Raw genomic sequence first — 27941 nt, 5'->3', positions numbered from 1 at the left:
GAAAAAATTAAAATCAATAAAATCTATAATATTATGACAGATGGATTGTTACAAAAGTAAAGACAGATGCATGGCAATGCAACCTTTCACCATAGGAAAAAAATTGAAAGACTTCAAAACAAGAAATTATGAAGATACAACATCAACACTTGAACATCATTTCCACTAACTAGATCCTTCTTCATCCATTGCTGCGACTGCCATCCTTTGACTTTCTTCTTCGCTTCTTCTCATGTTGGATTTCAACCAAATTCACCCATTTCGGCTTACCAGTTTGGAAAACAACATATCCCACGGACATTCCGAACACCACTCCGCATCCATAACCTATCAACACCACTTTCCAACCAAAAGTAATGTTTGATTTTGAGCCATCTTTTCCAAGCACATTTGGAGGTGCTGGCTCAATGATGTTGCAACCTTTCGAGACTGGAAATCCACATAATCCCTTGTTTCCTTCATATGAATCATTTCCAAATGTGTTGAACTGTTTGCCTTGAGGAATCTGACCATGGAGTTGATTTTCAGAAACATTGAAGGACGAAAGAAATGGCAGATCTGCCAATCTATTTGGAATCGTCCCAGACAACCTGTTTGAAGATAGGTCCAACCATTCAAGACTTGTCAAATTCCCTATTGAGGTGGGGATACCACCATTAAGGTTATTATGAGAAAGGTTGAGCCCTTTCAGTAAGTTAAGCTTCCCAAAAACCTTTGGAATACCCTTCAAACTGATTGTTTGATAGATCAATGATCATCCACATGGTGAAAATTTTCACCAATTCCATATCTTGTCCTCTCATAACAATTCCAATGGAATAGGTATAGAAGCCACCACCTCCAAGATCATTCAACCCCATGTACGACATTGTACTCTCAATCTTCTCTAGATTTATGATAGCCTCGAAGCTGTTGATGTATCTCACAGGTAGGGGTCCAGAAAAATAATTACTCGAGAGATCAAAAATTTGGATTTTAGAGAAAAAAGGGCTAGACTTGGAGCTATTGACACATAAGGAACCATGCATATGATTTGACTTCAATACAAGAACTTGAAAAAACGGAAGACTTCCCAACCAATGAGGAAATGTATCATTGATCTTGTTGCTACCAAGATCTAGCACTTCCAGATCATTACAATTAAGGATGGATGGTGTCAAAGGCCCTTCTAACAGATTTCCATTTAAGTTGAAATTACTCAATTGGCATCCCTCTGCAAATGTTGGAGGAATTGTCCCATAGAACTTGTTCTTCTTCAGATTCAAGAATTGAAGGCTGTTGCTCAAATTTCCAAAACATTGCGGAATTGTTCCACTCAAGTAATTGCGGGACAAATCAAGAACTTTAATATAGGTGGCATTGCATATTAAAGAAGAGACCTCTCCATTGAAACTATTATTTGAGGTCAGAAAGATTCTGATTGTCGAAGCTGGAATCGGAAGATTTCCACTGATCAAATTGGAGCTTAAGTCAAGAACTGCAATATTATCAATTCCTGTAATTGGATTAATCTCATCGTTGTTGCAATCTTTTGACAGTGTAATCCAATCTTAAATATGTTACTCTGCAATGCTATTGTAAATATTACTCTTAAATTTGTCGATAGATATATAGGTTTGGCACAAAATTAAGAATACACAAAGACAGGTTGAATTATTCCATGTTTGAACATCTGCAACATAAATGCATATGGCAAAAGGGCTCAAACCATACCTTATGTTCATGAATTCTCATCGTCACGTGTTTATAAATGCAACTCAAACTTGAACAATTGAATCTTTTGTAATTCTACATGTATCTTTTTTTTATGGTGAGCAGTACAATGTTTACTAAAAATTGAAATTCAAGAAAGAAGACATACATAGTTGCACCATACAAGATGTTACACTCGAACTAAACCCTTACAAATAGTACGAAATGCAATGAAATACAGAGGAATTGGTACAATCATAAAAACAGACACATACCAATGCAACTTTTCACCATAGGAAAAACTTTCTGACAGACTACTAAAGTTGAATAAGAAGTCTTGCTTCCTTTCTATGTATGAATGTGGAAATTGGCATAATGCCAACTTATTTTCCACGCAGAAGAAGAAAATGGTGCTCTATTCACTCCCTTTAACTCAGCAACTAAGTTCTAGCAAACAAGGCCACATAAACAAAGAGCACAGACAGTGGAAACAACAACAAGGCCATAGCCAACCAACAAAACACGACAAAGACCCAGACTGGAATATATATATATATATGTATGGTCCCTAAGTGTGTGTATATATTAATAGATTTTAAAGTAAACAACACTTTAAAATTTTAGTCCCTATATTCAAACTTATGCCTTAAAAGTTGAAGAATAGTACTATCTAAGAACCAAATTTTCCACCTGACTGGAAATTTTGTATTGCTTGGAATTAATTGACTGTCATTTTCTATTACTTGCTAGAAAAATATTGTATTGCTTTAAATTCAAACAAGAAATAGGGGAAATTTTTACATGGAAAGAAATTTTGCTAATTAAATTTCCCCACTCTTTACTCAAAGTTGGTTCTAAATTAAATTTAGAAAAAGAAAAGAGGTTTAAGGGTGCAAAAAGCCCTCAAACTTTTTCAAAAATAGCAACTAAACCCCCTTTTTTTTTTTTGCACTCATTTGGGTACTTAAACTTTCAAAATACATCAAAAAGGCCCTCAAACCTTTTCAAAAAAAGCAGTTAAGCCCCTACTTTTTTTTTTCACTCAATTGGGTACTTGAACTTTCAAAATGCATCAAAAAGACCCTCAAACTTAAAAAAAAGAAGAGAAGAAGCAATTAAGCCCCTACTTTTATTAAAAATTAGAGAAAAATTAAAATCAATAAAATCAATAATATTATTAAATTTTAATAAAATTTAAAATATTAAAATTTATTAAAAAATATAAAATTATAAAATTTTATAAAAATTTTAAAAATTATAAAATATATAGAAATATAAAAATTATGAAATTTTATAAAGTCATAAGAAAATTATACAAAATGTAAAGAAAAATTATTTAATTTGATAAAATTCAAGTAAGGACCAAAATGAAGTAAGGGTTTGAGTAGTGAAATCTGAAACATTGATGTAGTAACTAAATTATATGATCAAGAAATATGAAGATTTAGAAAGTTGAGCATAAAATAGTAAAGTTTGAAACTATAAAATTGTAAAGATTTCAAAACTTGAGTTTTAGGACTAATTTACAAATTGAGACTAAAAAATGAAAGTCATGAAACAAGACATAAATAGTTGAGCCATACATAAATAGTACGTAATGCAATGAAATATAGATGAATTGTTACAATAATAAAGACAGATTCATGGCAATGCAACCTTTCACCATAGGAGAAAAAATTGAAAGACAAATTATGAAAATACAACACTAATTCTTGAACATCATTTGCAGTAATTAGATCCTTCTTCGTCTATTGCTTCGATTGCCTTTCTTTGACTTTCTTCTTCGCCTCTTCTCTTGCTGGTTTTCAACCAAATTCACCAACCATTTCGGCTTACCAGTTTGGAAAACAACATATCCCACGGACATTCCGAACACCACTCCGCATCCATAACCTATCAACACCACGTTCCAACCAAAAGCAATGTTTGATTTTGAGCCATCTTTTTCAAGCACATTTGGAGGTGCTGGCTCAATGATGTTGCAACCTTTCGAGACCGGAAACCCACATAGTCCCTTATTCCCTTGATATGAATCATTTCCAAATGTGTTGAATTGTTTTCCTTGAGGAATCTGACCATGGAGTTGATTTTGAGAAACATTGAAGAACGAAAGAAATGGCAGATCTGCCAATCTATTTGGAATCGTCCAAGACAACCTGTTTGAAGATAGGTCCAACCATTCAAGACTTGTCAAATTCCCTATTGAGGTGGGGATACCACCATTAAGGTTATTATGAGAAAGGTTGAGCCCTTTCAGTAAGTTAAGCTTCCCAAAAACCTTTGGAATACCCCCTTCAAACTGATTGTTTGATAGATCAATGATCATCCACATGGTGAAAATTTTCACCAATTCCATATATTGTCCTTTCATAACAATTCCAATGGAATAGGTATAGAAGCCACTACCATTCCGACCATACACCCCCATGTACGACATTATACTCCCAATCTTCTCTAGATTTATGATAGCCTTGAAGCTGTTGATGTATCTCACTGGTAGGGGTCCAGAAAAATAATTACTTGAGAGATCAAAAATTTGGATTTTAGAGAAAAAAGGGCTAGACTTGGAGCTATTGACGCATAAGGAACCATGCATATGATTTGACTTCAATACCAGAACTTGTAGCTGTGGAAGACTTCCCAACCAATGAGGAAATGTATCATTGATCTTGTTGTTACCAAGATCTAGCACTTCCAGATCATTACAATTAAGGATGGATGGTGTCAAAGGCCCTTCTAACAGATTTCCATTTAAGTTGAAATTAGTCAATTGGCATCCCTCTGCAAATGTTGGAGGAATCGTCCCATAGAACGTGTTCTTCTTCAGATTCAAGAATTGAAGGCTGTTGCTCAAATTTCCAAAACATCGCGGAATTGTTCCACTCAAGTAATTGTGGGACAAATCAAGAATTCGAAGATCACTGGCATTGCAGATTAATGAAGAGACCTCTCCATTGAATCTATTATTTGAGATCAGAAAGATTCTAATCGTCGAAGCTGGAATCGGAAGATTTCCACGGATCAAATTGGAGCTTAAGTCAAGAACTTCAATATTCTTCCATGGAAAGTGCTCAACTTCTGTCAAAGAGTTGTGAGATACATTTAAGTAAGTCAAAGAGTCATTCCCCACCTCCTGCATCCACTGTGGAATCTTGCCTTCAATTTTGTTGCAAGAGAGGTCTAAGCTTTCCAAACTTTTAAGCCCTTTTAAAAATTGGGGGAATTCACTAAGATTGCAAGATGACAAAAATAAGCTTCTAAGATTAGGCAATATATGATTAATAGTAGAAGTAGTATTAGATGTTAAGGATAGGCTGTTATATGAAAGGTCGAGAAGTTTTAGATGTGGAAGGTTTGAGAACATGCTCAACTCTATGACACCACTAAGATTATTTGAGGATAAGGTGAGTTCGGTAAGATTGAGAAGTTGGAATATTGAAGATGGAAGAGGACCTTGGAGTTTATTATTCTCTAACTCTATTGATTCTAGTGATTTGGATTGGAATTCTTTGATATATCCTTTAAGGAGGGAGCAGTATACAACCATGACGGAAGTGTTCCATTGAGTAAATTGTTTGTTAAGTCTAAAGATATTAGATTAGGAAAAGCGGTTACCTCATCTGGAATGGAACCTTCTAATGTATTTCCAACTATTCTTAAGTATGCAAGCTGCATTAGGTTTAGAATTGAAAATGGAATTTGTCCACTCAATTGGTTCCAAGACAAGTCTAAATGAGTGAGTTGCAAGTAGTTCCCCAATGATCTTGGAATTTGTCCACTCAATTGGTTGTCTCCCAAGTAGAGGCGATTGAGGTTTGGCAAATCAAAAATGTTTTTTGGGAATTTTCCTTGCAAATCACAACGAGCAAGACTGAGAGCCCTTAGAGAAGAGGATAGATTCATGAAGACATGAGCATTAACAGAAGACATGTTGATTCCATCCAAAAACAGATGTCTGACCTCGGTTAGGTTGTGAACAAGTCCCTCCAGAGCATGTTTGTCAATTGTAAGTTGTTCATAAGCCCAATCGGAGAGATCAAGTGAAACCAGTTTTGACAGGTGGGAGACTTGGGATGGGACTTCTCCTGCAAACCCTGTATTGGAAAGGTTGAGGTAGAATAGGCTTGTAAACCGACCGAACTCGGATGGAATTTTGGAAAGATTAAAATCATTGTAGGCAAGGTTGAGTTTTTGAAGGTGAGGAAGAAGGAAGAGAGTGGTATTGGAAGGGAAGTTGCCATATAGGCAACTGCAGCTCAAGTCAAGGGCAATAACATGAGCATTTAGGTGGTCACAAGTGACCCCATCCCATGAGCAGCAATCTGTACCCTCCTTCCATGAATTGGTCTTGGGATAAGATTTAGGGCCATCAAAACTACCGCAATCAAAAAAAGTAGCCTCTGTGATGGAAAAAGAGTTCTTGAACTGGATTAATGAAGAGCAGGAGTGAGATCCTGAAGAAGAAAAAGAAGCATAAAGATGGGGAAAGAAGAGGAATAGGCAGAGAAAGAGATAGGGGGCCATGTTATGTTGGTAGAGGAAGATATGAAGGATAGGAATGGTATTTATAGGCAACAAATAATACCACAACATTGGTGTTACAGTCTTTTTTTCTTTTACATTGAAAAGTTACGGATATTAGATTTTCAAAATGTTTGTATTGATCAACAACCACTTAGTCTTCCTTTTACCATTTATTTTTCATTCTTAAAATTGGATGCTTTTTCTTTTAGCAAAATCTTGTATTTCATAAAAATGTGTATGCTTATATATATATAGCCTCATAATTAAAATCTAAAATCTCATTTGTTATAAATTCTGATAAATTTATTTGGGAATAATTATTTTTATTCGTTAATTATTTCTCTTTTAATCAAGTAAAAATTAAAATTAAAAAGACATAATGATTTATTTAGCATTTTTAACTTTACAAACGAAAAGTCATTTTAACTTCTCATTTTTTTATCTCTTTTAGCTTTAAAACAAAAAGACATAATGATATATTTTGATTTTTGCTCATCTAAAAATCAAAGGGTGAGAGAGGGATTAAAATATTTTTAAAATATATATTAAAATTTTAGAATTAGAACTAAATTGCTAATTTTTGAAAATATTAAGGGTTAAATTTATTAATTTTTTAGAATTTGAACTAAAATGACAGGTTTTGTTAACATTCAGGGCTAAATTTGTTGATTTTTTTTATATCTAGGATCAAATTGATAGAATGTGTAAACATTGGAGGGCTAAATTTGTTATTAGACTAATAAAAAAAGCCCACATCAGCTTTCCATCACTCATTTAACAACCTAATAGGAGAGTGACTAAAATATTTACTTTCGAAAAGGTTAACGACTAAATTGAAAAAATTAATAGTTGAGTAAACTTGTTCATGAGTTGGGCTACTTGCCAAGGCCCAAGTGCCGCCCGAAATTTGGGAGGGTCTGGATAAAAATATTAGGCCCGAAAATTGAGTTTGGGTAAAACATTAGGCCCGTTTAAAATATGGGCTAGGTTCAGGCTTGAACATTCAAAGCCCGAGCCCAGCCCGGCCCCTTTTTAAGTGTATAATACTTTATATTATATAATTTAAAACAGATTAAAAAAAATAAACTTATACTAAATAGATAATAATACTATAATGTAAACATTAAAATAATGTTAAAATGACTATATAAAAATTTTCAATAAATAAAAAATGTTTAAATTATTAAATATTAAAATAACATAATATAAATATTTAAAAAAAACTAAAAATTATATGGGCATGCCTAAAATGAGCTTGGGTTAGTCTTTTGCAAATATGGAATAGTTTAGGTGAAATTTTAAGCTCATATTTCGGGCCGAGCTAAGCTTGAGCAAGCATAAAGTACGTTAATATCATGCTTAGGCCGGACCTGGCCCGGCTCATGAGCATCTCTATAGTTGAGTGACTAGAAGAGAACCAAAGGAATAGTTTAGTGATTATTTTTGTAATTGACCCATATGAAATTTAGGTTAATTTCTGCTATTAGTCCTCGTACTTTGCAAAAGTTGTGGACTTAATCTTTATACTTTAATTTGGTCATTTTTAGTTCATTTACTTTATCAAATTTTAAAATTTTAGTCAGCACCAAACAATAACGGTTAAATTTATTAAGTTCTGTTATTTTCAAAAAATGATGCGACAAATATATTTTTCATATATTTTAGTCATGTTGTTAGTGATCAACAACTACTTCCTCTTTACCATATTTTTTTTCATTCATAAAATTGAATAATTTTTTACCAAAGAAGTAAAATAATTAACATTCATGAGATTACAAAGTCTTCTTCCTTATAGCACGTCAAGTTTGGTCCCAAATTATTTTCCACACAAAAGAATAAAGAGGAAGAAGACTGCTACAGATTTAACTATCAATTGTCTATTGACTATACTTTAACTCCACAAAAAAAGACTAAGACGAAGACTATCAATTGTCTATTATAAATACTTTTTAGAAATTATTTTAAATTCAAGTTTTAAGACTCGCGGTCAATTTTTCTCTCTGTATTGTCACCTATTTCTTAAGAAAATAAAATAAAATAAATTACTTGTTTATTGAGGCGAATGTTGTGTAAAAATTGCTAACCTTAAAATTTTCATTATATGTCACTCTTATTTTTTTAGAACTAATTTTAAATGCAATGAAGCTGATAAGGACCTTGACATATGCTTCCTACACTTAAAAACCTTCTTCAACAAGCCGTTCCCATTACAATATTCAGGTTAGTATTATATTTGTATGCCATTCTTTTTTCCAATACTTTCTTGAAATAAGTTAAATATGTATGAAGAATCAAAGTGAACAATTTTGAAAAGAAATTATCATGCCATTTGACTGATTTTTTTTTTCTATTTTTTATTTTTTTTAAATATGATTATAATGTAATAGTGGAGATCAAAATGGTATAATACCGACAGTGGGAACCTTACAACATTTGAAAAAGTTATGCCTAATTGTGTAGTAAACAACACATTAAAAATGTAGTCCCTAGCTATATTCAAACTTATGCCGTAAAAGTTGAATAAAAGTATCTAAGAAACAAATTTTTCACCAGACTGGAAATTTGGTATTGCTTGGAATGAATTGACTGTCATCTTCTGTTACTAGCTTCAAAAATATTGTATTGCTTTAAATTCAAACAAGAAATAGGGGAAATTTTTACATGGAAACAAATTTTGCTAATTAAATTTTCCAAGTCTTTACTCAAAGTTGGTTCTAAAGTAAATTTAGAAAAAGAAAAGAGGTTTAAGGGTGCAAAAAGCCCTCAAACTTTTTCAAAACTAGCAACTAAACCCCTGCTCTTTTTTTTTACACTCATTTGGGAACTTGAACTTTCAAAATACATCAAAAAGGCCCTCAAACATTTTCAAAAAAAGCAATTAAGCCCCTACTTTTTTTTTGCACTCAATTGGGTACTTGAACTTTCAAAATGTATCAAAAAAACTCTCAAACTTAAAAAAAAAAAGCAATTAAGCCCTACTTTTATTAAAAATTAGAGAAAAATTAAAATCAATAAAATCTATAATATTATTAAATTTTAATAAAAATTAAAATATTAAAAATATATAAAATTGTAAAATTTTATAAAAAGTTTAAAAAGTATAAAACATATAGAAATATAAAAATTATAAAATTTTATAAATTCATAAGAAAATTATACAAAATGTAAAGAAATATAAATTTTGTAAAAAAATTTATAAAAATTATTGTACCAAAAGAAATATTTTATATTTTTTCTATAACTTTTATTGATTTTACTTTTTATCTGTTTTCGCTACATGTCACGCTGAGTTGCGACACATAGCTAGAGGTCGTTAACTTTAACGATCAATAGTTAAAGTTAATTGTTAAAAGGACTTTTGATGGATTTTATATTTTTATGATTTTTATAAAATTTTATAATTTTTTATTTTTGACGATTTTTCTAAAAAAATAGGGTTTTAATTGCTTTTTAAGAAGTGTAAAGATATTTTGATACATTTAAAAGTTTAAATGCTCAATTAAGTGTAAAAAAAGAGGACTTAAATTTTATTTTTTTGTTTGAAAATTTTGAAGGGTTTTACGCCCTTAAGCTAATAAAAAGAACATGTATTAATTTTGATTATAATTTCAATAATGATTTCAATATACCGTTAATTTAAAAACAAAAGGAAATGCAACTTAGTTTTTAAAAAAAATTAAAGAACATGGACAACTTGATGATTAAATAAAAAAAATGTAAAGCCAAAAATCTAGATTAGAATTGTATTCAAAATAATAAATAGAATGCATGTGTGCAAAAAGAACTCCATTAGTAATGTCGAATTTGAAAGACAAAGGAGAATGCTGTTTTTGTCGTGACATAACATAAATAGTAGACTACGTGGGTGGCCACATACAATGCTTCAAAGGTTAAGATATAATGGAAAACATGCTTTTGTTGTTGTCAATGGTCAATGTTATGACCGAACAAAGTTTGGTCAATTTCAAAGGTTATATTTGTAGTTTGGTAGACGAGGTGGGCGTTGCCACTGTGAATAATAATAAAAAAATAAAACCCAATTAATATGAAAGGGAGAGTTCATACCCACTAAAAGAACACACTCCCTATAAAGTATAAACCACCTCTAATCCTGCTAATTGTACAATTTAACTGCACCTCCTTGGTAGTAAAAAAGTACGAAGCACAGAATGAAAGCCCTATGTTTCCACATAAGTTCACACAACACGACAATAACGAGTAGTGGATTGTTATAGGACCATTATAACATATAATAAGCAGGAGGCCCCAGTTCTCAATTGCAGACTGCAATGCAGTGCAGTAGTTGTCACATCTCAAACCCCTTCTTCCTCTTCTTCTTCTTCTGACACATCACTCTCCACCAATCCCAGATGATTTGGGTTTTCACTCCATATTTACATATATGTTTCTCTGTTTCATTCTCATACACATATAATTTGCCTTGTGATATCTCCTCTTTAACAAGCTACTCCATGCCCAAAAAACATTGCCTCCTCTACCTGCCTCTAGCAAAGACCTATGGGGAATGGCATTTTCCTTTTAAGAACTGCTCAAGTTGAAACTTTGAATTAGCTGCCAAGGGGGGAAAAATAACTAAAAAGATGCTTCCATGGAATAAAGGAACAGAAGAGTGTTTGGTAGGATAGAAAATCCTCACTTGTTCAAAATTTTAGTTATTATATTTTGTATATTTAACTTTCATTAAATATGTGTGGATGCAAGAGGAACCATGTTTGTAAATGTTTTCTGGCATGGGGGGTAGAGTGAGTGCTGGATTGAAGAGGAAGTTGAGATAGGCTAATGGGTAAAGGTCTAATTGGGTTTTTTTGGGTGCTAAGGGATCACATCACTGATCCAAGCTGTGTTATAGAATAAGCCCAATGCTTCAAGAAAATGACCAAAACCAATAATGCAAATATAAATTTACCATTTTTATATCTTATGTTATGGTGTAAAAAATATACATGTATAAATTTTGTTTTATCTTACTTGGATTCGATTTCGTTTTAGGTTGTGTCAAAATCTAAATTTCTTTTCGAACATTTAGCGCCCTAAGTCAAGTCCATGACTTTGACAAATTTTACGATCCACTTCCGTGTTCATCCATCTCATTCTTTATCATTTGGTATCAGATGTGGGCGTTTTAGGTGGTCTTTTCATTTTTATAAACTAATTTCTGGGAAACAACCTCAAATTAAATAATTTTTTTACCCCGACAATTTTCGGGAAAAAATATTTTTGTGGGTAAATGATTTTCAAATGATTTGAAATTTTACATACTATTTCTTGACACTATTTTAGAGTATAAAAAAGTATTTCCCACAAAAAAAAAAGTGATTGAAAAAGTGCAAAATAAAATAAAATATAAAAAATAAAAAAAATATTCTATGGGTTGAATTTTGTGCCAAAACTTTCCAGATCAAACGTACATTATTTTAGGAGTCTCCAATTTAAATTTCGTGATTTTTGGAAATTGGGAACACCTCAAAAGGAGTTTGTCAATCTGCTTCGTAATTTTCCAGGTTTTCAGATTTCAACAATTTTCATTGACCCATAGTACTATTAGGTTTGCTTTGATAGTTTGATTCTAATACATTCTGACTAATTGATATAGACACTTTTTAAAAGACTTACAAGATCAATTCTAACCTCATTGAAATTTTGATTTTTTATTTTTGAGTGCATAACAGTGAGGTTTGCTTAATTTTTCTTTTATTGAGTGTTGTGTTCTTTTTAGGCTTTCATAATGTTTCACAATACTATGATTGGGAAGTTGAGAAGAGATCAAGAGGTTCGAAATGCTAGAGATCAGTAACTTGACACTATTCTAGACACAATTAGCAAAAACTTAGAACGTCTACATACTAAAATTGAGTGTCAAAATCGTTATTGAGAAGATGAAGATGACCAGCCTCGTCTTTTTGCAAATAATGCTCAACGTGTCTCTCGTGCAAATGATGAGACTTTGGTTAATAATGATCATAGGCAACATTTTTTAGCTAAACCGAAGTTTAACATTCCACCATTTCATGTAAAGTATGATCCCGAAGCATATTGTGAGTGGGAATGTAACACCTCTTACCCGTATTCGATGCCGGAATAGGGTACGAGGCATTACTAAATTACATACACTTGCATACATATTAAACCGACTTACAAAATTTCATCCGAATTAAACTTTTTAAATTATTAACATGCTTTTAAAATTCTTTACAATCTATCCACGAAATATTATATTCATAATAAATAGAGCCTATAAAACTCGATACAAACTCATTCATATACTCAATTTATCCATTAAATTATTTCAACCTTGAATAATCCATATTTTGTCAAAATCAACATTAATAACAATCATAAATCTCTTCATATTAATTTCACATATTACTACAAATCATTATGCTGGAAATTAAGTTCTAATCTTTTCCGCATTCAACCTAAAAGCAAAGCATATCGAAAATTGGATCATGTAAAAAAAAGTAGCCACACACAATGGTCAAACATGCATCCACATGTAATTAATCTATGTATTCTGCATATAACATGCACGCTCGCGCCATTTGTTTTGCATGTGTGAAATAGCATAAAAATGATATACACATGATTTGAAGAATAGATCCAAGTTTATAACTAAAAAATCAGACACCTGAAATTCATAAAAACGAAAATGCATGTATAAGTCCAAAAGAAAAGAAATCTTCACCTTTTGCATATTGATGCCACTAGCTTTGAAGTTTCTAAGTTCCCAATGATTGTTGGTGAATTTATTTCCTAACCTTTTTGCAACGAGGCAGGTAATAATAGATGGCATCAACTGGTGTAACTGAAGAACATTTTAAAAAATCAGATAGGTGGAAAATAACCACTAGCATATTTGCATTAGTTCGTGTACTTCTAAATGATTGAAATAATAAACTCACGTAAGGTCCTATGTGTAAGTGTTCATTCTGGAGAAGACTCCGGGCAACACGCATCAAAGCAAACATGAGAGGGAAATTGTTCAAATTCCGTGCAACCTGAGATAAATGTGGCAAATATGTAAGCTTGAGATAACCAACCAAAAGTTCTTTGCAACACACATATATAATGAGGTATGAAAGATCTTTAAGACAACCTCATCCGCAATGAAATATGTAAAATAAGGAACTAAAGGATGTAATCCCGAGTCTGTTGCCAAACTCAGTAATGCTTGTTGAAAGAGAACTGAGACTGATTTATTCATGGTAATGTCCACGATCTTGTCAAAGTAAAGCTGCATGACAACCAAATTAGTCTTTTAATATCATTCTGTGCAAAATGTATTTTAACATAAAAATGTTGCTGAAGATGTAGCACATACTTGAAGCTCTCTAGATAATACAGGCTTAACAGGTAATTTGACATCAACGGAAAGCCCATCTTCTTTGTATTCAGCCTTTTTACCATCAGAAGGTGCTGCATGGAAAGCAAAATACCAATTCCGTGTAGAAATGAAGATAAGTCGTATTAGATTAAAGTGATAAAACCAGAAAAGAACATGAACCATGAGAGTCTTCAACACAAATAGCTTCGAGAGAATATTTAGGTTAGCTAAGACGGTACCTTCAATTGAAGCATTTTCTGGAATTGATGGTTGAATGCCTTCAATCGCAAGCCAGTGGGATGTAACAGATGTATCAAGTGGTGCTTTTGGCAAAGGTGACTCAAGAACCTACATACATAAGGCAACATAGAAGAATTTAAGTGGGACTTCTTTAATAAGGCAACATACAACAGAACCTGGAATATTGTTGATAAGTTCTTACTTCTTTAAACTCCACATCTTTGTCATCAATGTAGAGCAAATCCATATGCCCAGCGGCTTTCGTGAATCGTAGTGCATCACGAGAGGCAAATCCACATATCGGCTGATGCCAGAGAAACACATAACACAAGCCAATTAACCAAAATGCAAAATCTAAAGCAGGAGGTTAAACTTAATATTCAAACTTCCAAAACTAAGTTTTCAAAATTCCACTTTCGATAAAATTTATGGATTAATACACATGAAGTAGAAATTAGCACATTAGTCTAACAAATCAAGATATAGTACATCATGAAAAATTCATAAGATTCTAACAAAATTATACTACCAACTAACATTAATTAGCACTATTTTCAACTAAAAAGGAAAAGAATAATAAAAAAATAAAAATTATGAGAGAAATACTGAGCACTGTTAGAGGATAGGCAAAGATTTTAGCTCCACAAAATTAAAAATTTTAAGTTAGTATAACAAATTTTACTCTTTTAAAATTTATAATTCAATTTTAAACTTTCTAACTTCATTTGTTTATTAGTAGGTTAGTAGCAAAGGCTGAATTTGGGTTCCATTCTTAGCATTGAAAATCTTTGAATTAATTAGTATTAATTATTGTGAATACTTGATTTTGGTTAATAATATTTTGTATATAATAGTTTCAAGAAATACAATTTCTTTCGATAAATAAAAGTGAAGTTGTTGGAGTTGGTGTTATGGAAAAAAAAATACATGCAAATACGTAAATGCTGTGTAGCTAGCCTTAGAAGGTTGGCAGGATTCTTGGATTGCAACTATGCAAAGGTTGTAGAGTTAGTCCCGAAAGATTGGTATAATTATTGAATTGCTCCTCTATTGAGATGCCTTAAGTGCATATCTTGGAAGCTCAAAACACAGACATTGTTAAGAAGACACTTCTTAACATTTTCCTCTAATACAAGTTCTTCCCTTTCTCGTTAAACAGAAAGCATCCCGATCGATATCAAACCATATAAGTAATGCTTTGCTTACCATAAATAACACGTGAGTGTAACCTCATTATGATATATGTGTTTTTCCTTCTTCTTTTTGGAAACACTAAACCCTCTCAATTCTCTCTATAAACTTGAGTATTCTAACAATTCTCTCTGGACGTTTGTTTCTACAATCACAACAATCATTGTAGCTCTCACTTTTCTCAGCCCTCTATTGCTTCCAGCATCCTACTTGCAACCACACTTATTTTTCAAGGTTTGTTTCAATTTTCCTCTCTATCATTTCTTCACGATACTTTATTTTACTGATTTGTAATGTTTTTTTCACTCAAGTAATAAAATTCTCTACAATTTTGAGAATTACTTTTGAGTTTATCTTATCGAAAATATTTGTTGAAAATATATATTATGATTTTTTTAATTGTCCATATCAACAAAACTAAGTAACAAACTTAAGTGATTTAACTATTTTCACACTAAATTGGGGTTAGTTTATTACTAGATAGGAATAACTACAATTTGATATGCTAATCATGTATTAGAAATGGGGCATTCTTTCCCAAAATTTGATGATAAATTACTACAATGACAAAATGGACTAAAAAGAATAAGTTTATTAATAATAAATAAAAATAACAAATCTTCATCGAAAATATACAAAAATACCTTTTCATAGTCGAGTAACTAAGAAATTTATTAATAGTTGGGTGACTACCAATATAGTTTACCCTTAAAATTTTTGGATCATTTCTGGCCCGAAAAAATTTTGGGTTGTTTAGAGTTTTAATTTTGTATTGTGTTTTCTTTTCTTTGTTGTATCAGGGAGTGCAGAAAAACATGGGAATTATGAACAAGCACATCAATGGCGGATGGTCGTGTATGTGCATGCCTTTAGCTGTCATTGGAATTCTGGTTCTGCTTGTCCTTATATACCTACTCATCAAATACTTGTAAGAGATAATATCACATTTCGTAATGGTACCTTCATAGAATGTTTAATGTGGTATCTAAATTATTAATATGTGTTCTATTATAGTACATGTCTAATGTAGTATTTGTACTTTGAAAATGTCTAATGTGGTACATGAACTATCAATATATGTTTTATTATGGTATTTAATGTTAATACCATTAATGAATTGTTAGACCAACCAATGAAAATTTGACAAGTAATTTTTTTTCTAATTCATCAAGTCCACATGTATAAAATAACATTATGTGAAAAACTAAATAAAACAATTAAATTAAATTTACATAACCAAAAATATTATATTCTCCATTTAAGCAAATAATCATCTTCACCAAAGAGTTTTCCTTTAAAATAATATTTTCAATTGATTTTAAATAATATTTTTTATTATCTTTGAAAGTACGGGTTTTTTTATTAACCATATGCTTAGTTATTTGTTTTTAATTTCATTTAATTATTGTTTTATTTAGTTTTCACTATTATATTATATACGTGGACTTGATAATTAAAAAAGGGTTCTATGTGTCAAATTTTCATTATTTGATTTAGCAATTTTCTAATGATGTTAATACCAAGTACCAATGGCGGATCCCGGGAGTTGGGGCTAGGTTTTTTTTTTGGGGGGGGGCAGGTAAGATTTTCTAAAAATTTAATGGTTTAGTAAGATTTTTAAAAAATTGGGGTCTAATAAAATTTTAAATTTTTGTGAGATTAATGAGAATTTTAAAAATTTTAAAAGTGCTTAATTAAAATTTTCAAAAAAAATTAAAAGGTATAATGAAAATTTTCAAAATTTTGGGGCTTAATTGAAATTTTCTAAAATGGACCAATTTACTTAAATCAAAATTGAGAGGGACTAAAGAGTGTTTTTACCATCTAAAATGTTATCTAATACAAGAAAAACTTAACAACTATTTTTAATTATGAAAGGGTAAACTACATAATTAGCCATTGAACTATGGGTAGATCTTCGTTTTGGTCACTTAACTAAAAAGTTACAATTTGGTCAACCTATTGTTAAATGACACTTTTAGTTGCTATAATAACAATTTTAGTATTTTGTTTTTATAATTTTTTGCCAATTTACCTCGATTCTATATAAAATTATAAAAAACTCAAAATTATTTTAAAAATACAAACTTTTATATAAAAATTCTAGAAAAATAAAATCTCGAATATGTTGTTGTTGAAGAACTAAATGATATTGATCATGAAATATGAAGATTTAGAAAGTTGAGCATAAAATAGTAAAGTTTGAAACTATAAGGGGTTAAATTGTAAAGATTTCAAAACCTGAGTTTTAGGACCAATTTACATTATTTGAGAATTTACAATTTTAAAAAATGAATGACTAATTTTTGGAAATTTTGACATGGTCTTGTTTCCTTCCTTTATATGTATAGCTGTCAACCAAAGGTAATCCACAAGCATTGTGGAAATTTGCAGAATGCCAAATTATTTTCCACACAGAAGAAATTGTGTACAAGCCCAAATATGCTCGGGCCCAAATAAATAAACAGGCCCACTCAACCCAATTAATAGCCCAAAACCCAAATTACATCAGCCCATATACTAGACCCTAGCCCAAATACAATGTGACCCAAAACAAGCCTTCAAAAACCCTAGTAGCAGCAAGCTTAGCGCCGCAGCCGCCTCGCCACAACGACGCAGTGTTCTGCACGTTGGCTCTCCCTCACGCACCTCCGTAAACGTCGCACACGCCGTACACGTCTCTTACGAATCTGCAACAAATCACAAACAATAGATAGCAAAAAATATAGCAAGAATCAAGGGATTTTTTTTTATTTTTATTATTATTTCTCTAAGATTCGGCTATAAAACCGAATGATGATTGTATCAATAGGGGGATACGAAAATAGGAGATAAATACTGAGAATACAAATAAATTTTTTTTTGGAAGGTGAATCGCGTCTATTTTTTTATTTTTGTCTTCTATTTTTTTATTTTTTTATATAACAAGAATAAAAGAGGAGAAGGGACTTACCCGGTCATATCGCGTTCTGCTCCATTCTCCGTCACAATCGGAGGCTAGGACGGCGATTGAGGCAGTGGGGAGTTCTTGAAAACGGCGACGCTGAAGGGTTGATAAAACCCTAAAGAAGCAGTCTGCTTCAGGGAAAGGGAAAATAAATTTTTCCCTAATTTTTTTCCTGTTTTTTAAAACTTAAAACAGAAAGCGAAACGGCGCCGTTTTGGAAGGGGATGCGCGCGTCGACCCGACCCGCAGTTGGGTCCGCGCGTTTCCACCCTAAATGGGGAAATTTCGCAGCTAGCCCTCCCCTTTTTGGGTCATGCTTTTATTAAGCCAATTGTTTTTTTAATTTGGCCCAAATGTTTCTATTTTTATTCATTTCAGCCCACATTGCTGTGCACCATTTAGGGGGAAATGGATTATTTCCATTTAGGCCCCCATATAATGCGCGCATCGCAATATGACCCTCCGTTTCATTTTAATTACATTTTTCTTTGCAATTCATTTATTATTTATTATTATTATTATTATTATTATTATTATTATTATTATTATTTTATTCACATGCATCGCTTTATGTAATATATATATACTGTTTTATATATAGTACAAGTATACGGGTGCATATTTTATACATAGGTTTTATTTTCATTTTATTTCCTAACTACTATATATACATATATATATTTTATATTTTAATTTTCAATTTTCTTTTACTTTTGTAAATATGTAGATACGTTCTTTTATATTATCCTTCTTAAACTTTTTTTACAAACATATATATGTATACATACACATTTTAAAATACACATGTTTCTCATATTTTACAATCCAAAATACACATTTTTTATAATAGATATATATACACATATATATACATTTTTATATACTTTTGAGTTATTTTAAACATTTTTATTATTCTATATATACTCTATTATTTATATACTTATTGTACATGTATATATAAGTATTTTAATATACATATACATATTTTCGTGCTTTACCAATACATATATACTTATACATTTTTATTTCTGTAAATTTATACACATATGCATATTTTTATACTTTTATTTTATTTTTACGATTTTCATATACATATATACATGCATATTTTAGAGATTATTATAAGTTTGTTTTATATATTTCTTTACTTTCCTTTTATATGTACACTTATATTTACGTGTTAAATATATGCACACACATATTTTCAAACTTGTATATTGTGCCTATATATATTTTGTAAATACATATACGTATATATTTTAAATGAATGTATTTGTTTCATATTGTACATTAACTTTTAACATACCCTTTAGGAAATATACTTTGGTTCTGTCAGTTATCAAAATCATTTACTCTTGATTCAAGGTTTTTTAAATAAAAGCAATATTCGAAGTTTAGGATTTTCGAGGAAATTGAGCCCTAACGTATTGGGTTCCGATTTTCTTTGTTAATCTTAAATAACCGAGAATATTCTTTATTCAAAATGCATGAGGATAAAAATCATTTTCGGGAACTTAATTTGTTGTGTCCTAACGTATTGGGTGTGACATATTGCTTTCTCAAAATGAAGATTTTCGGATAAAATAAAAGTGATATTCAAAGTTCGGGAATTTTGAGAAATTGTACCCTAACGTATCGGGACTCGATTTCTTTACATGACTTGAACAATTGATTATCTTTTTCAGATTTCATCATTTGAGTTGTTTTTAAAAATCTTTTTCAACCCTCAACACTAAGACATTAAATAATCAATTTGGTACCAATTTTGGGCGTTACGAGGGTGCTAACCCTTCCTCGTGCGTAACTGACGCCCGAACTCGTTTTCTCAAAATTCGTAGACCAAAATAATTTTTAAGGTGAGTCGATCACACATTAATAAATGATCGGTGGCGACTCCATTTTTATTTTTAAAGTCGACAACTAAATTTTTTGTTTTCAAGAAAATGGTTTCGACGGTTTTGACTGTGTTTAACTCGAGAAAAAGATGATGAGATGAGCATGAAGATTATTGATCCACAATGAATAAGCTGACAAAATCTTGAATGTAGAGATTATTGAGACTCAAAAATGAAAGTCATGAAAGAAGACATAAATAGTTGAACCATACAAAATGTTACATTTAAAACAAACCCTTATAAATAGTACGTAATGCAGTGAAATATAGATGAGTTGTTACAATAATAAAGACAGATGCATGCCAATGCAACCTTTCACCATAGGAAAAAAATTTGACAGAATTCAAAACAAGAAATTATGAAGATACAACATCAACACTTGAACACCATTTCCACTAACTAGATCCTTCTTCGTACATTGCTGCGACTGCCATCCTTTGACTTTCTTCTTCGCTTCTTCTCATGTTGGATTTCAACCAAATTCACCAACCATTTTGGCTTACCAGTTTGGAAAACAACATATCCCACGACCATTCCGAACACCACTCCGCATCCATAACCTATCAACACCACTTTCCAACCAAAAGTAATGTTTGATTTTGAGCCATCTTTTTCCAGCACATTTGGAGGTGGTGGCTCAATGATGTTGCAACCTTTCGAGACCGGAAATCCACATAATCCCTTGTTTCCTTCATATGAATCATTTCCAAATGTGTTGAACTGTTTTCCTTGAGGAATCTGACCATGGAGTTGATTTTCAGAAACATTGAAGGACGAAAGAAATGTTAGATCTGTCAATCTATTTGGAATCGTCCCAGACAACCTGTTTGAAGATAGGTCCAACCATTCAAGATTTGTCAAATTCCCTATTGAGGTGGGGATATCACCATTAAGGTTATTATGAGAAAGGTTGAGCCCTTTCAGTAAGTTAAGCTTCCCAAAAACCTCTGCAATACCCCCTTCAAACTGATTGTTTGATAGATCAATGATCATCCACATGGTGAAAATTTTCACTACCAATTCCATATCTTGTCCTTTCATAACAATTCCAATGGAATAGGTATAGAAGCCACTACCTCGAGGATCATTCACCCCCATGTACGACACTGTACTACCAATCTTCTCTAGATTTATGATAGCCTTGAAGCTGTTGATATATCTCACTGGTAGGGGTCCAGAAAAATAATTACTTGAGAGATCAAAAATTTGGATTTTAGAGAAAACAGGGCTAGACTTGGAGCTATTGACACATAAGGAACCATGCATATGATTTGACTTCAATACAAGAACTTGCAAATATGGAAGACTTCCCAACCAATGAGGAAATGTATCATTGATCTCGTTGTTACCAAGATCTAACAGTTGCAGACCATTACAATTAAGGATGGATGGTGTCAACGGCCATTCTAACAGATTTCCGTTTAAGTTGAAATTAGTCAATTGGCATCCCTTTGCAAATGCTGGAGGAACCGTCCCATAAAACTTGTTCTTCTTCAGATTCAAGAGTTTAAGGCTGTCGCTCAGATTTCCAAAACATTGCGGAATTGTTCCACTCAAGTTATTGTGGGACAAATCAAGAATTTGAAGAGAACTGGCATTGCATATGAAAGAAGAGACCTCTTCATTGAAACTATTATTTGAGATCAGAAAGACAATGATCGTCGAAGCTGGAATCGGAAGATTTCCATGGATCAAATTGGAGCTTAAGTCAAGAAATTCAATATTCTTCCATGGAAAGTGCTCAACTTCTGTCAAAGAGTTGTGAGATACGTTTAAGTCAGTCAAAGAGTCAATCCCCACCTCTTGCATCCACTGTGGAATCTTGCTGGAATTTTGTTGCAAGAGAGGTCTAAGCTTTCCAAGCTTTTAAGCCCTTTTAAAAACTGGGGGAATTCACTAAGATTGCAAGATGACAAAGATAAGCTTGTAAGATTAACAGTAGAAGTAGTATTAGATGTTAAGGATAGGCTGTTGTATGAAAGGTCAAGAAGTTCGAGATTTGGAAGGTTTGAGAACATGCTCAACTCTATGACACCACTAAGATTATTTGAGGATAAGGTGAGTTCGGTAAGATTGAGAAGTTGGAATATTGAAGATGGAAGAGGACCTTGGAGTTTATTATTCTCTAACTCTATCGATTCTAGTGATTTGGATTGGAATTCTTTGATATGCCCACTGAATTGATTTTGAGAGAGATCTATTTTCTTTAAGGAGGGAGCAGTATACAACAATGACGGAAGTGTTCCATTGAGTAAATTGTTATCTAAGTATAAATATATTAGATTAGGAAAAGCGGTTACCTCATCTGAAATGGAACCTTCTAAAGAATTTTCAGATATTTCCAAGTATTCCAACTGCGTTAGGTTTAGAATTGACAATGGAATTTGTCCACTCAATTTGTTTGAACTCAAGTATAAATACGTGAGTTGCAAGAGGTTTCCCAGTGATTTTGGAATTTGTCCACTCAATTGGTTGTTTCGCAAGTTGAGGAGATTGAGGTTTGGCAAATCAAAAATGTTTTTTGGGAATATTCCTTGCAAATCACAACCAAGAAGACTGAGAGACCTTAGAGAAAAGGATAGATTCATGAAGACATGAGCATTAACGGAAGACATGTTGATTCCATCCAAAAACAGATGTCTGACCTCGGTTAGGTTGCGAACAAGTCCCTCTAGAGCATGTTTGTCAATTGTATATAGCACAGAGAAACCAGCCCAAGAGGAGAGATCGAGTGAAACCAATTTTGACAGGTGGGAGACTTGGGATGGGACTTCTCCTAGAAACCCTGTATAAGAAAGGTTGAGGTACAATAGGCTTGTAAGCCGACCAAACTCGGATGGAATTTTAGAAAGATCAAAATCATTGTAGGCAAGGTTGAGTTTTTGAAGGTGAGGAAGAAGGAAGAGAGTGGCATTGGAAGGGAAGGTGCCATATAGCCAACTGCAGCTCAAGTCAAGGGCAATAACATGAGCATTTAGGTGGTCACAAGTGACCCCATCCCATGAGCGGCAATCTGTACCCTCCTTCCATGAATTTGTCTTGGGATAAGATTTAAGGCCAGCATAATCATTGCAGTAAGAAGCAGAAACCTCTGTCTGATAGATGGAGAAAGAATTCTTGAACTGGAATAGTGAAGAGCAGAAGTGAGATCCTGAAGAAGAAAAGAAGCATAAAGATGGGGAAAGAAGAGGAATAGGCAGAGAAAGAGATAGGAGGCCATGTTATGTTGGTAGAGGAAGATGAAGGATAGGAATGGTATTTATAGGCAACAAATAATACCACAACATTGGTGTTACAGTCTTTTTTTTCTTTTACATTGAAAAGCTATGGATATTAGAAATGGGCCTAAAAAGATAGCTATCATTGTGTTGCTAGTAAATATTTGAGATTAGAATTATACTAAACTGGGGCCAAGGGCTGCTAACCCTTGAATTGCTCCGTAACGCTGGGGAAATGTTTTCGTTGGGTCCAAAAAAGCGTGGAGCAGTGTCCTTGTCACACGTGGCTGAAGGTTGTGATAAAAATCAGATAGGTGGAAAATAAACCACTAGCATATTTGCATTAGTGGAAAGACTCCGGGCAACACGCATCAAAGCAAACATGAGAGGGAAATTATTCAAATTCCGTGCAACCTGAGATAAATGTGGCAAAAATGTAAGCTTGAGATAACCAACCAAAAGTTCTTTGCAACACACATATATAATGTAAGCAATGAAATGTGTAAAATAAGGAACTAAAGGATGTAATCCCGAGTCTGTTGCCAAACTCAGTAATATGCTTGTTTAAAGAGAATTGAGACTGATTTATTCATGGTAATGTCCACGATCTTGTCAAAGTAAAGCTGCATGACAACCAAATTAGTCTTTTAATATCATTCTGTGCAAAATGTATTTTAACATAAAAATGTTGCTGAAGATGTAGCACATACTTGAAGCTCTCTAGATAATACATGCTTAACAGGTAATTTGACATCAACGGAAAGCCCATCTTCTTTGTATTCAGCCTTTTTACCATCAGAAGGTGCTGCATGGAAAGCAAAATACCAATTCCATGTAGAAATGAAGATAAGTCGTATTAGATTAAAGTGATAAAACCAGAAAAGAACATGAACCATGAGAGTCTTCAACACAAATAGCTTCGAGAGAATATTTAGGTTAGCTAAGACGGTACCTTCAATTGAAGCATTTTCTGGAATTGCTGGTTGAATGCCTTCAATCGCAAGCCAGTGGGATGTAACAGATGTATCAAGTGGTGCTTTTGGCAAAGGTGACTCAAGAACCTACATACGTAAGGCAACATAGAAGAATTTAAGTGAAGACTTCTTTAATAAGGCAACATATAACAGAACCTGGAATATTGTTGATAAGTTCTTACTTCTTTAAACTCCACATCTTTGTCATCAATGTAGAACAAATCCTTATGCCCAGCGGCTTACTTGAATCGTAGTGCATCACGATAGGCAAATCCACATGTCGGCTGATGCCAGAGAAACACATAACACAAGCCAATTAACCAAAATGCAAAATCTAAAGCAGGTGGTTAAACTTAATATTCAAACTTCCAAAACTAAGCTTTCAAAATTCCACTTTTGATAAAATTTATGGATTAATACACATGAAGTAGAAATTATCACATTAGTCAAACAAATCAAGATAGAGTACATCATTAAAAATTCGTAAGATTCTAACAAAATTATACTAGCAAACAACATTAATTAGCACTATTTTCAACTAAAAAGGAAAAAGAATAATAAAAAAAATACAATAAACATAAAATTTTCGAAACTTGAAAATGTACCTCCACGTTTCTCAGATTAAGAGCACTGTCAACGTCATCAGCTGTCAAAACCGTCCACCGTGAGTGGCGCATGCATTTAATTGCCTCCTACAGTATGACTTGAATTAGAAAAATGATCCAAACATTCTAATATTTTAATCAGTCTCCCTTTAGTTGTCCTTAGATGAGTGACGGAAAGCTGATGTGGGTTTTTGATCTAATAACAAATTTAACCTCTAATATTTACACATTTTATCAATTTGATCCTAAATATAAAAAATTCAATACAAAATTTGTCATTTTAGTTCGAATTGTAGAAAAAAATTCAATAAAATTAGCCCTTAACATTTACAAAATTTGTCTAATTCTAATTCTAAATTTTTAATAAAAAATCATTTTTAAAAAAATCATTTTTAACCTTTTATTACTCACCTTTTGATTGTGGCACCCACTTAGAATCTTCGAAGCTAATAAGCATAAACCTAAATTGAAGTAAAAAAGTAAACTAAAATTGGTGAAATCACCTTAACTCAAAGAAGAAAATAATCGCTGACATGGTAGCGCCACGCCATCGCCCACTGATGACATATTAACCTTTGAGTTAAACTCAAATTACTCTTTCCTTTGTTATAAATTAAGAGTATAACTAATTTTGATAAGAATTGTTACTTTTCATTAACTCAGTTTAAAGGACTATAACATGTAAAGTTTGGTCAATTGCAAAATTCACATGCAATTCGGGACATTTACATTATGCAGAATTCAACACATATGTGGGAATTTTTGTATTTCATTCATAAAATTAATTACTTTTTTTTACCAAAGAAGTAAAATAATTAACATTCATGAGATTACAAAGTCTTCTTCCTTATAACACGTCAAGTTTGGTCCCAATTGTCTATTGACTATAAATTTAACTCCACAAAAAGGGCTAAGACTATCAATTGTCTATTGACTACACTTTAACTCGACAAAAAAAGACAAAGACTAAGACTATCAATTGTCTATTGACTTCACACTTGTTGTTGCTTCCTCCTATCTCTCTCACCCAAACATAATTTACAAGCAATGTGGAAATTTTGGACATTTGCCCCACAACGTACAATACTTCCACACCATTTGCAGTATTGACTACATTTACTTGAGGGAAAACAAAGACATGAATGCTGGAAATTTTAACTCGTTTGTACCGTCAATGAAGCTACGTACCTAAAAGCCATTTAGGATACCAATTCCTGTAATTGGATTAATCTCATCGTTGCTGCAATCTTTTGACAGTGTAATCGAATCTTAAATGTGTTACTCTGCAATGCTGTTGTAAATATTACTCTTAAATTTGTCGATAGATATATAGGTTTGGCACAAAATTAAGAATACACAAAGGCAGGTTGAATTATTCCATGTTTGAACGTCTGCAACATAAATGCATATGGCAAAAGGGCTCAAACCATACCTTATGTTCATGAATTCTCATCATCACGTGTCTATAAATGCAACTCAAACTTGAATAATTGAATCTTTTGTAATTCTACATGTATTTTTTTTATGGTGAACAGTATAATGTTTACTAAAAATTGAAATTCAAGAAAGAAGACATACATAGTTGCACCATACAAGATGTTACACTCGAACTAAACCCTTACAAATAGTACGAAATGCAATGAAATACAGAGGAATTGGTACAATCATAAAAACAGACACATACCAATGCAACTTTTCACCATAGGAAAAACTTTCTGACAGACTACTAAACAAGAAATTATGAAGACACAGCAGAAATGCTTTAACTTCATTTGAACCAACTAGATCCTTCTTCATCCATTGATGCGATTGCTATATTTTGGCTTTCTTCTTCGCCTCTTCTCATGTTGGTCTTCAGCCAAATTCACGAACCTTTTCGCCTTATCGGTTTGGAAAACAACACATCCCATGGCCATTCCACATGTTGGAAAAGGATTACCCCTACGGTTATATTTTGTCTCCTCTCATCAATGATATTGCGATACCCAAAGTTTGGTATCACGATATTCACAACAGTCTTGGGGATCCTTGGGAGTTTTAGGCATCGGGATATCTTATGACCGGTATCACGATAACACCGTTGATGGCTCAATCTTCCTTGTTTTTAACATTGTTATGGGTATTACGACTTTCATGCTTTGATATGCGATACCCTCTTTCCAGGTGACATTTTCGCTCCTTCCGGGCCACCATGGGCACTCTGCATCACTCTCCAACCTCATTAGATTCCCCGGGTGCCATTTGGCCATCTCAGGTCTCAAAATAGTATCAAAATGCACACTAATCATTTATTAATATAAAGAACTAAAACAAAATAAAAACGCAACAAAGATATCTAAATTGCTCGAAAATAAACTTTTAAGTGTGATGGAAAGCCTAATTTGACATATCAATATACAGCAAATCATAAACATTATTTGCGGAACTTGTTAAAATTTCAGATTTCTTTATTAGTTTTCTTTCAATATTTTGTTCGGTACATTTGTAGTAATATATTGCACAGTTCATAGGCTAAATTACTTTATTAGTTTTCTATTGTTGATCTTTTTTATTATTATTAACACTACTTCCTTTTTACCATATAATTTTTTATTCATAAAAATGAATAGTTGATTTACTCAATATAAAGCCCAAAATTTGCCCGGGCCCAAAATAAAGCCAAAAATAATAAAAGACAGCGGGCTCAAGTGACCCAAATACAAAATGAACCCTAGCCTAGCCCACAAACTCAGCATCTTTCAGCTAGGGGAAAACCCTAAGGCGCCGCACGTGGCCTCCTCGCGTGCCCTTCACGCCGCCGCACGCCAGCGCCCCATCCACACGCATCTAACACTGCTCTGTCACCTGTAAAAGACAACCAACAAAACAGTAAATAGAGAAAACAAATGGAAAACGACAAACTATTATAAACTGCTTTCTACTATTTCCTTTAAATTGCCAATTTTATTCTTATTTCGAACTCATCATTTTATGTATTATTTAATTAAAATTGTTTTATTATTTAAAATTGTTTTATATATCTTTTAAATGCAACTTATTTATTTTAAAATTGTTTTATATACCTTAAATTTCTTGTTTTGCATTATCTATTTTAAACTCATCATTATCATTTTAAAATTGTTTTTTTACATTTTATTTGATTTTAATTTGCTTTATACCTTTTAAATTATTATTTGATTTATTGGTTTTTATTTATCGATGTTTGAATTTGAATGATGAATGTTGTAAGATTATTGCCTTTGCGTATACTTTAATTCGTTTATTCGTTTTCATATCATTGGCATTCACTCGCATAATATTGTATTTGTGTATT

General features: G+C 32.3%; 5 protein-coding genes across 7 annotated transcripts in view; all 5 read right to left on the bottom strand.

Annotated features, from left to right (window-relative positions):
• Positions 1-181: 181 nt before the first annotated feature.
• LOC128041171 (receptor-like protein Cf-9 homolog) lies at positions 182-4831 on the bottom strand. Its single transcript, XM_052630537.1, has 3 exons — positions 3457-4831; positions 724-1495; positions 182-590 (listed from the first exon to the last, which is right to left on the bottom strand). The coding sequence occupies exons 1-3, from the start codon at positions 4829-4831 to the stop codon at positions 182-184; spliced, it is 2556 nt and encodes an 851-aa protein (XP_052486497.1).
• LOC128041188 (receptor-like protein 9DC3) overlaps positions 3278-27941 on the bottom strand; it is an 88263-nt gene continuing 63599 nt past the window's right edge. For 2 of the 3 annotated variants that reach the window (XR_008195853.1, XR_008195855.1), the window contains one exon: positions 19961-20143. The gene's annotated coding sequence lies outside the window, so the exon portion shown is untranslated. Of the gene's footprint in view, positions 3349-19960; positions 20144-27941 lie in introns of those variants that run through there. The other variant, XR_008195854.1, reaches the window with a different exon arrangement.
• On the bottom strand, positions 5179-6216 carry LOC128041170 (receptor-like protein 7). The gene has a single exon (XM_052630536.1). The coding sequence runs from the start codon at positions 6214-6216 to the stop codon at positions 5179-5181; it is 1038 nt and encodes a 345-aa protein (XP_052486496.1).
• LOC128041169 (transcription initiation factor TFIID subunit 6-like) lies at positions 12633-26877 on the bottom strand. The gene is made up of 9 exons (XM_052630535.1): positions 26755-26877; positions 24629-24715; positions 14001-14102; positions 13798-13906; positions 13556-13650; positions 13331-13468; positions 13137-13232; positions 12920-13039; positions 12633-12653 (listed from the first exon to the last, which is right to left on the bottom strand). The coding sequence occupies exons 1-9, from the start codon at positions 26875-26877 to the stop codon at positions 12633-12635; spliced, it is 891 nt and encodes a 296-aa protein (XP_052486495.1).
• On the bottom strand, positions 23630-24296 carry LOC128041191 (uncharacterized). Its single transcript, XM_052630606.1, has 4 exons — positions 24206-24296; positions 24002-24110; positions 23760-23854; positions 23630-23672 (listed from the first exon to the last, which is right to left on the bottom strand). Exons 1-4 carry the CDS (start codon positions 24280-24282, stop codon positions 23639-23641), a joined length of 315 nt encoding a protein of 104 aa, XP_052486566.1. The 5' UTR covers positions 24283-24296; the 3' UTR covers positions 23630-23638.

The sequence above is a fragment of the Gossypium raimondii genome, chromosome 5 (genome assembly GCF_025698545.1).
Source record: "Gossypium raimondii isolate GPD5lz chromosome 5, ASM2569854v1, whole genome shotgun sequence".
Lineage (NCBI taxonomy): Eukaryota > Viridiplantae > Streptophyta > Magnoliopsida > Malvales > Malvaceae > Gossypium > Gossypium raimondii.
The sequence above is the reverse complement of the archived record's forward strand: the minus strand, read 5'-3'. Positions and strand labels throughout refer to the sequence as shown.

What these genes read in the sequence shown, in the direction of transcription:
- LOC128041171 (XM_052630537.1), bottom strand. Translation starts at nt 4,831, where the DNA reads ATGCAGGAGGTGGGGAATGACTCTTTGACTTACTTAAATGTATCTCAC. An exon ending in AAGAAGAAAGTCAAAGAAAG is followed by an intron (nt 1,496 to 3,456) that starts GCAATCGAAGCA and finishes ATCCAATTACAG; the next exon opens with GAATTGATAATATTGCAGTT. An exon ending in TCAAACAATCAGTTTGAAGG is followed by an intron (nt 591 to 723) that starts GTATTCCAAAGG and finishes ATCTTCAAACAG; the next exon opens with GTTGTCTGGGACGATTCCAA.
- LOC128041191 (XM_052630606.1), bottom strand. Translation starts at nt 24,282, where the DNA reads ATGCACTACGATTCAAGTAAGCCGCTGGGCATAAGGATTTGTTCTACA. An exon ending in AAGATGTGGAGTTTAAAGAA is followed by an intron (nt 24,111 to 24,205) that starts GTAAGAACTTAT and finishes TTACGTATGTAG; the next exon opens with GTTCTTGAGTCACCTTTGCC. An exon ending in AGAAAATGCTTCAATTGAAG is followed by an intron (nt 23,855 to 24,001) that starts GTACCGTCTTAG and finishes CTTTCCATGCAG; the next exon opens with CACCTTCTGATGGTAAAAAG.
- LOC128041169 (XM_052630535.1), bottom strand. Translation starts at nt 26,877, where the DNA reads ATGGCCAAATGGCACCCGGGGAATCTAATGAGGTTGGAGAGTGATGCA. An exon ending in AAGATGTGGAGTTTAAAGAA is followed by an intron (nt 13,907 to 14,000) that starts GTAAGAACTTAT and finishes TTATGTATGTAG; the next exon opens with GTTCTTGAGTCACCTTTGCC. An exon ending in GTGGCATCAATATGCAAAAG is followed by an intron (nt 12,654 to 12,919) that starts GTGAAGATTTCT and finishes CTTTGCTTTTAG; the next exon opens with GTTGAATGCGGAAAAGATTA.
- LOC128041170 (XM_052630536.1), bottom strand. Translation starts at nt 6,216, where the DNA reads ATGGCCCCCTATCTCTTTCTCTGCCTATTCCTCTTCTTTCCCCATCTT.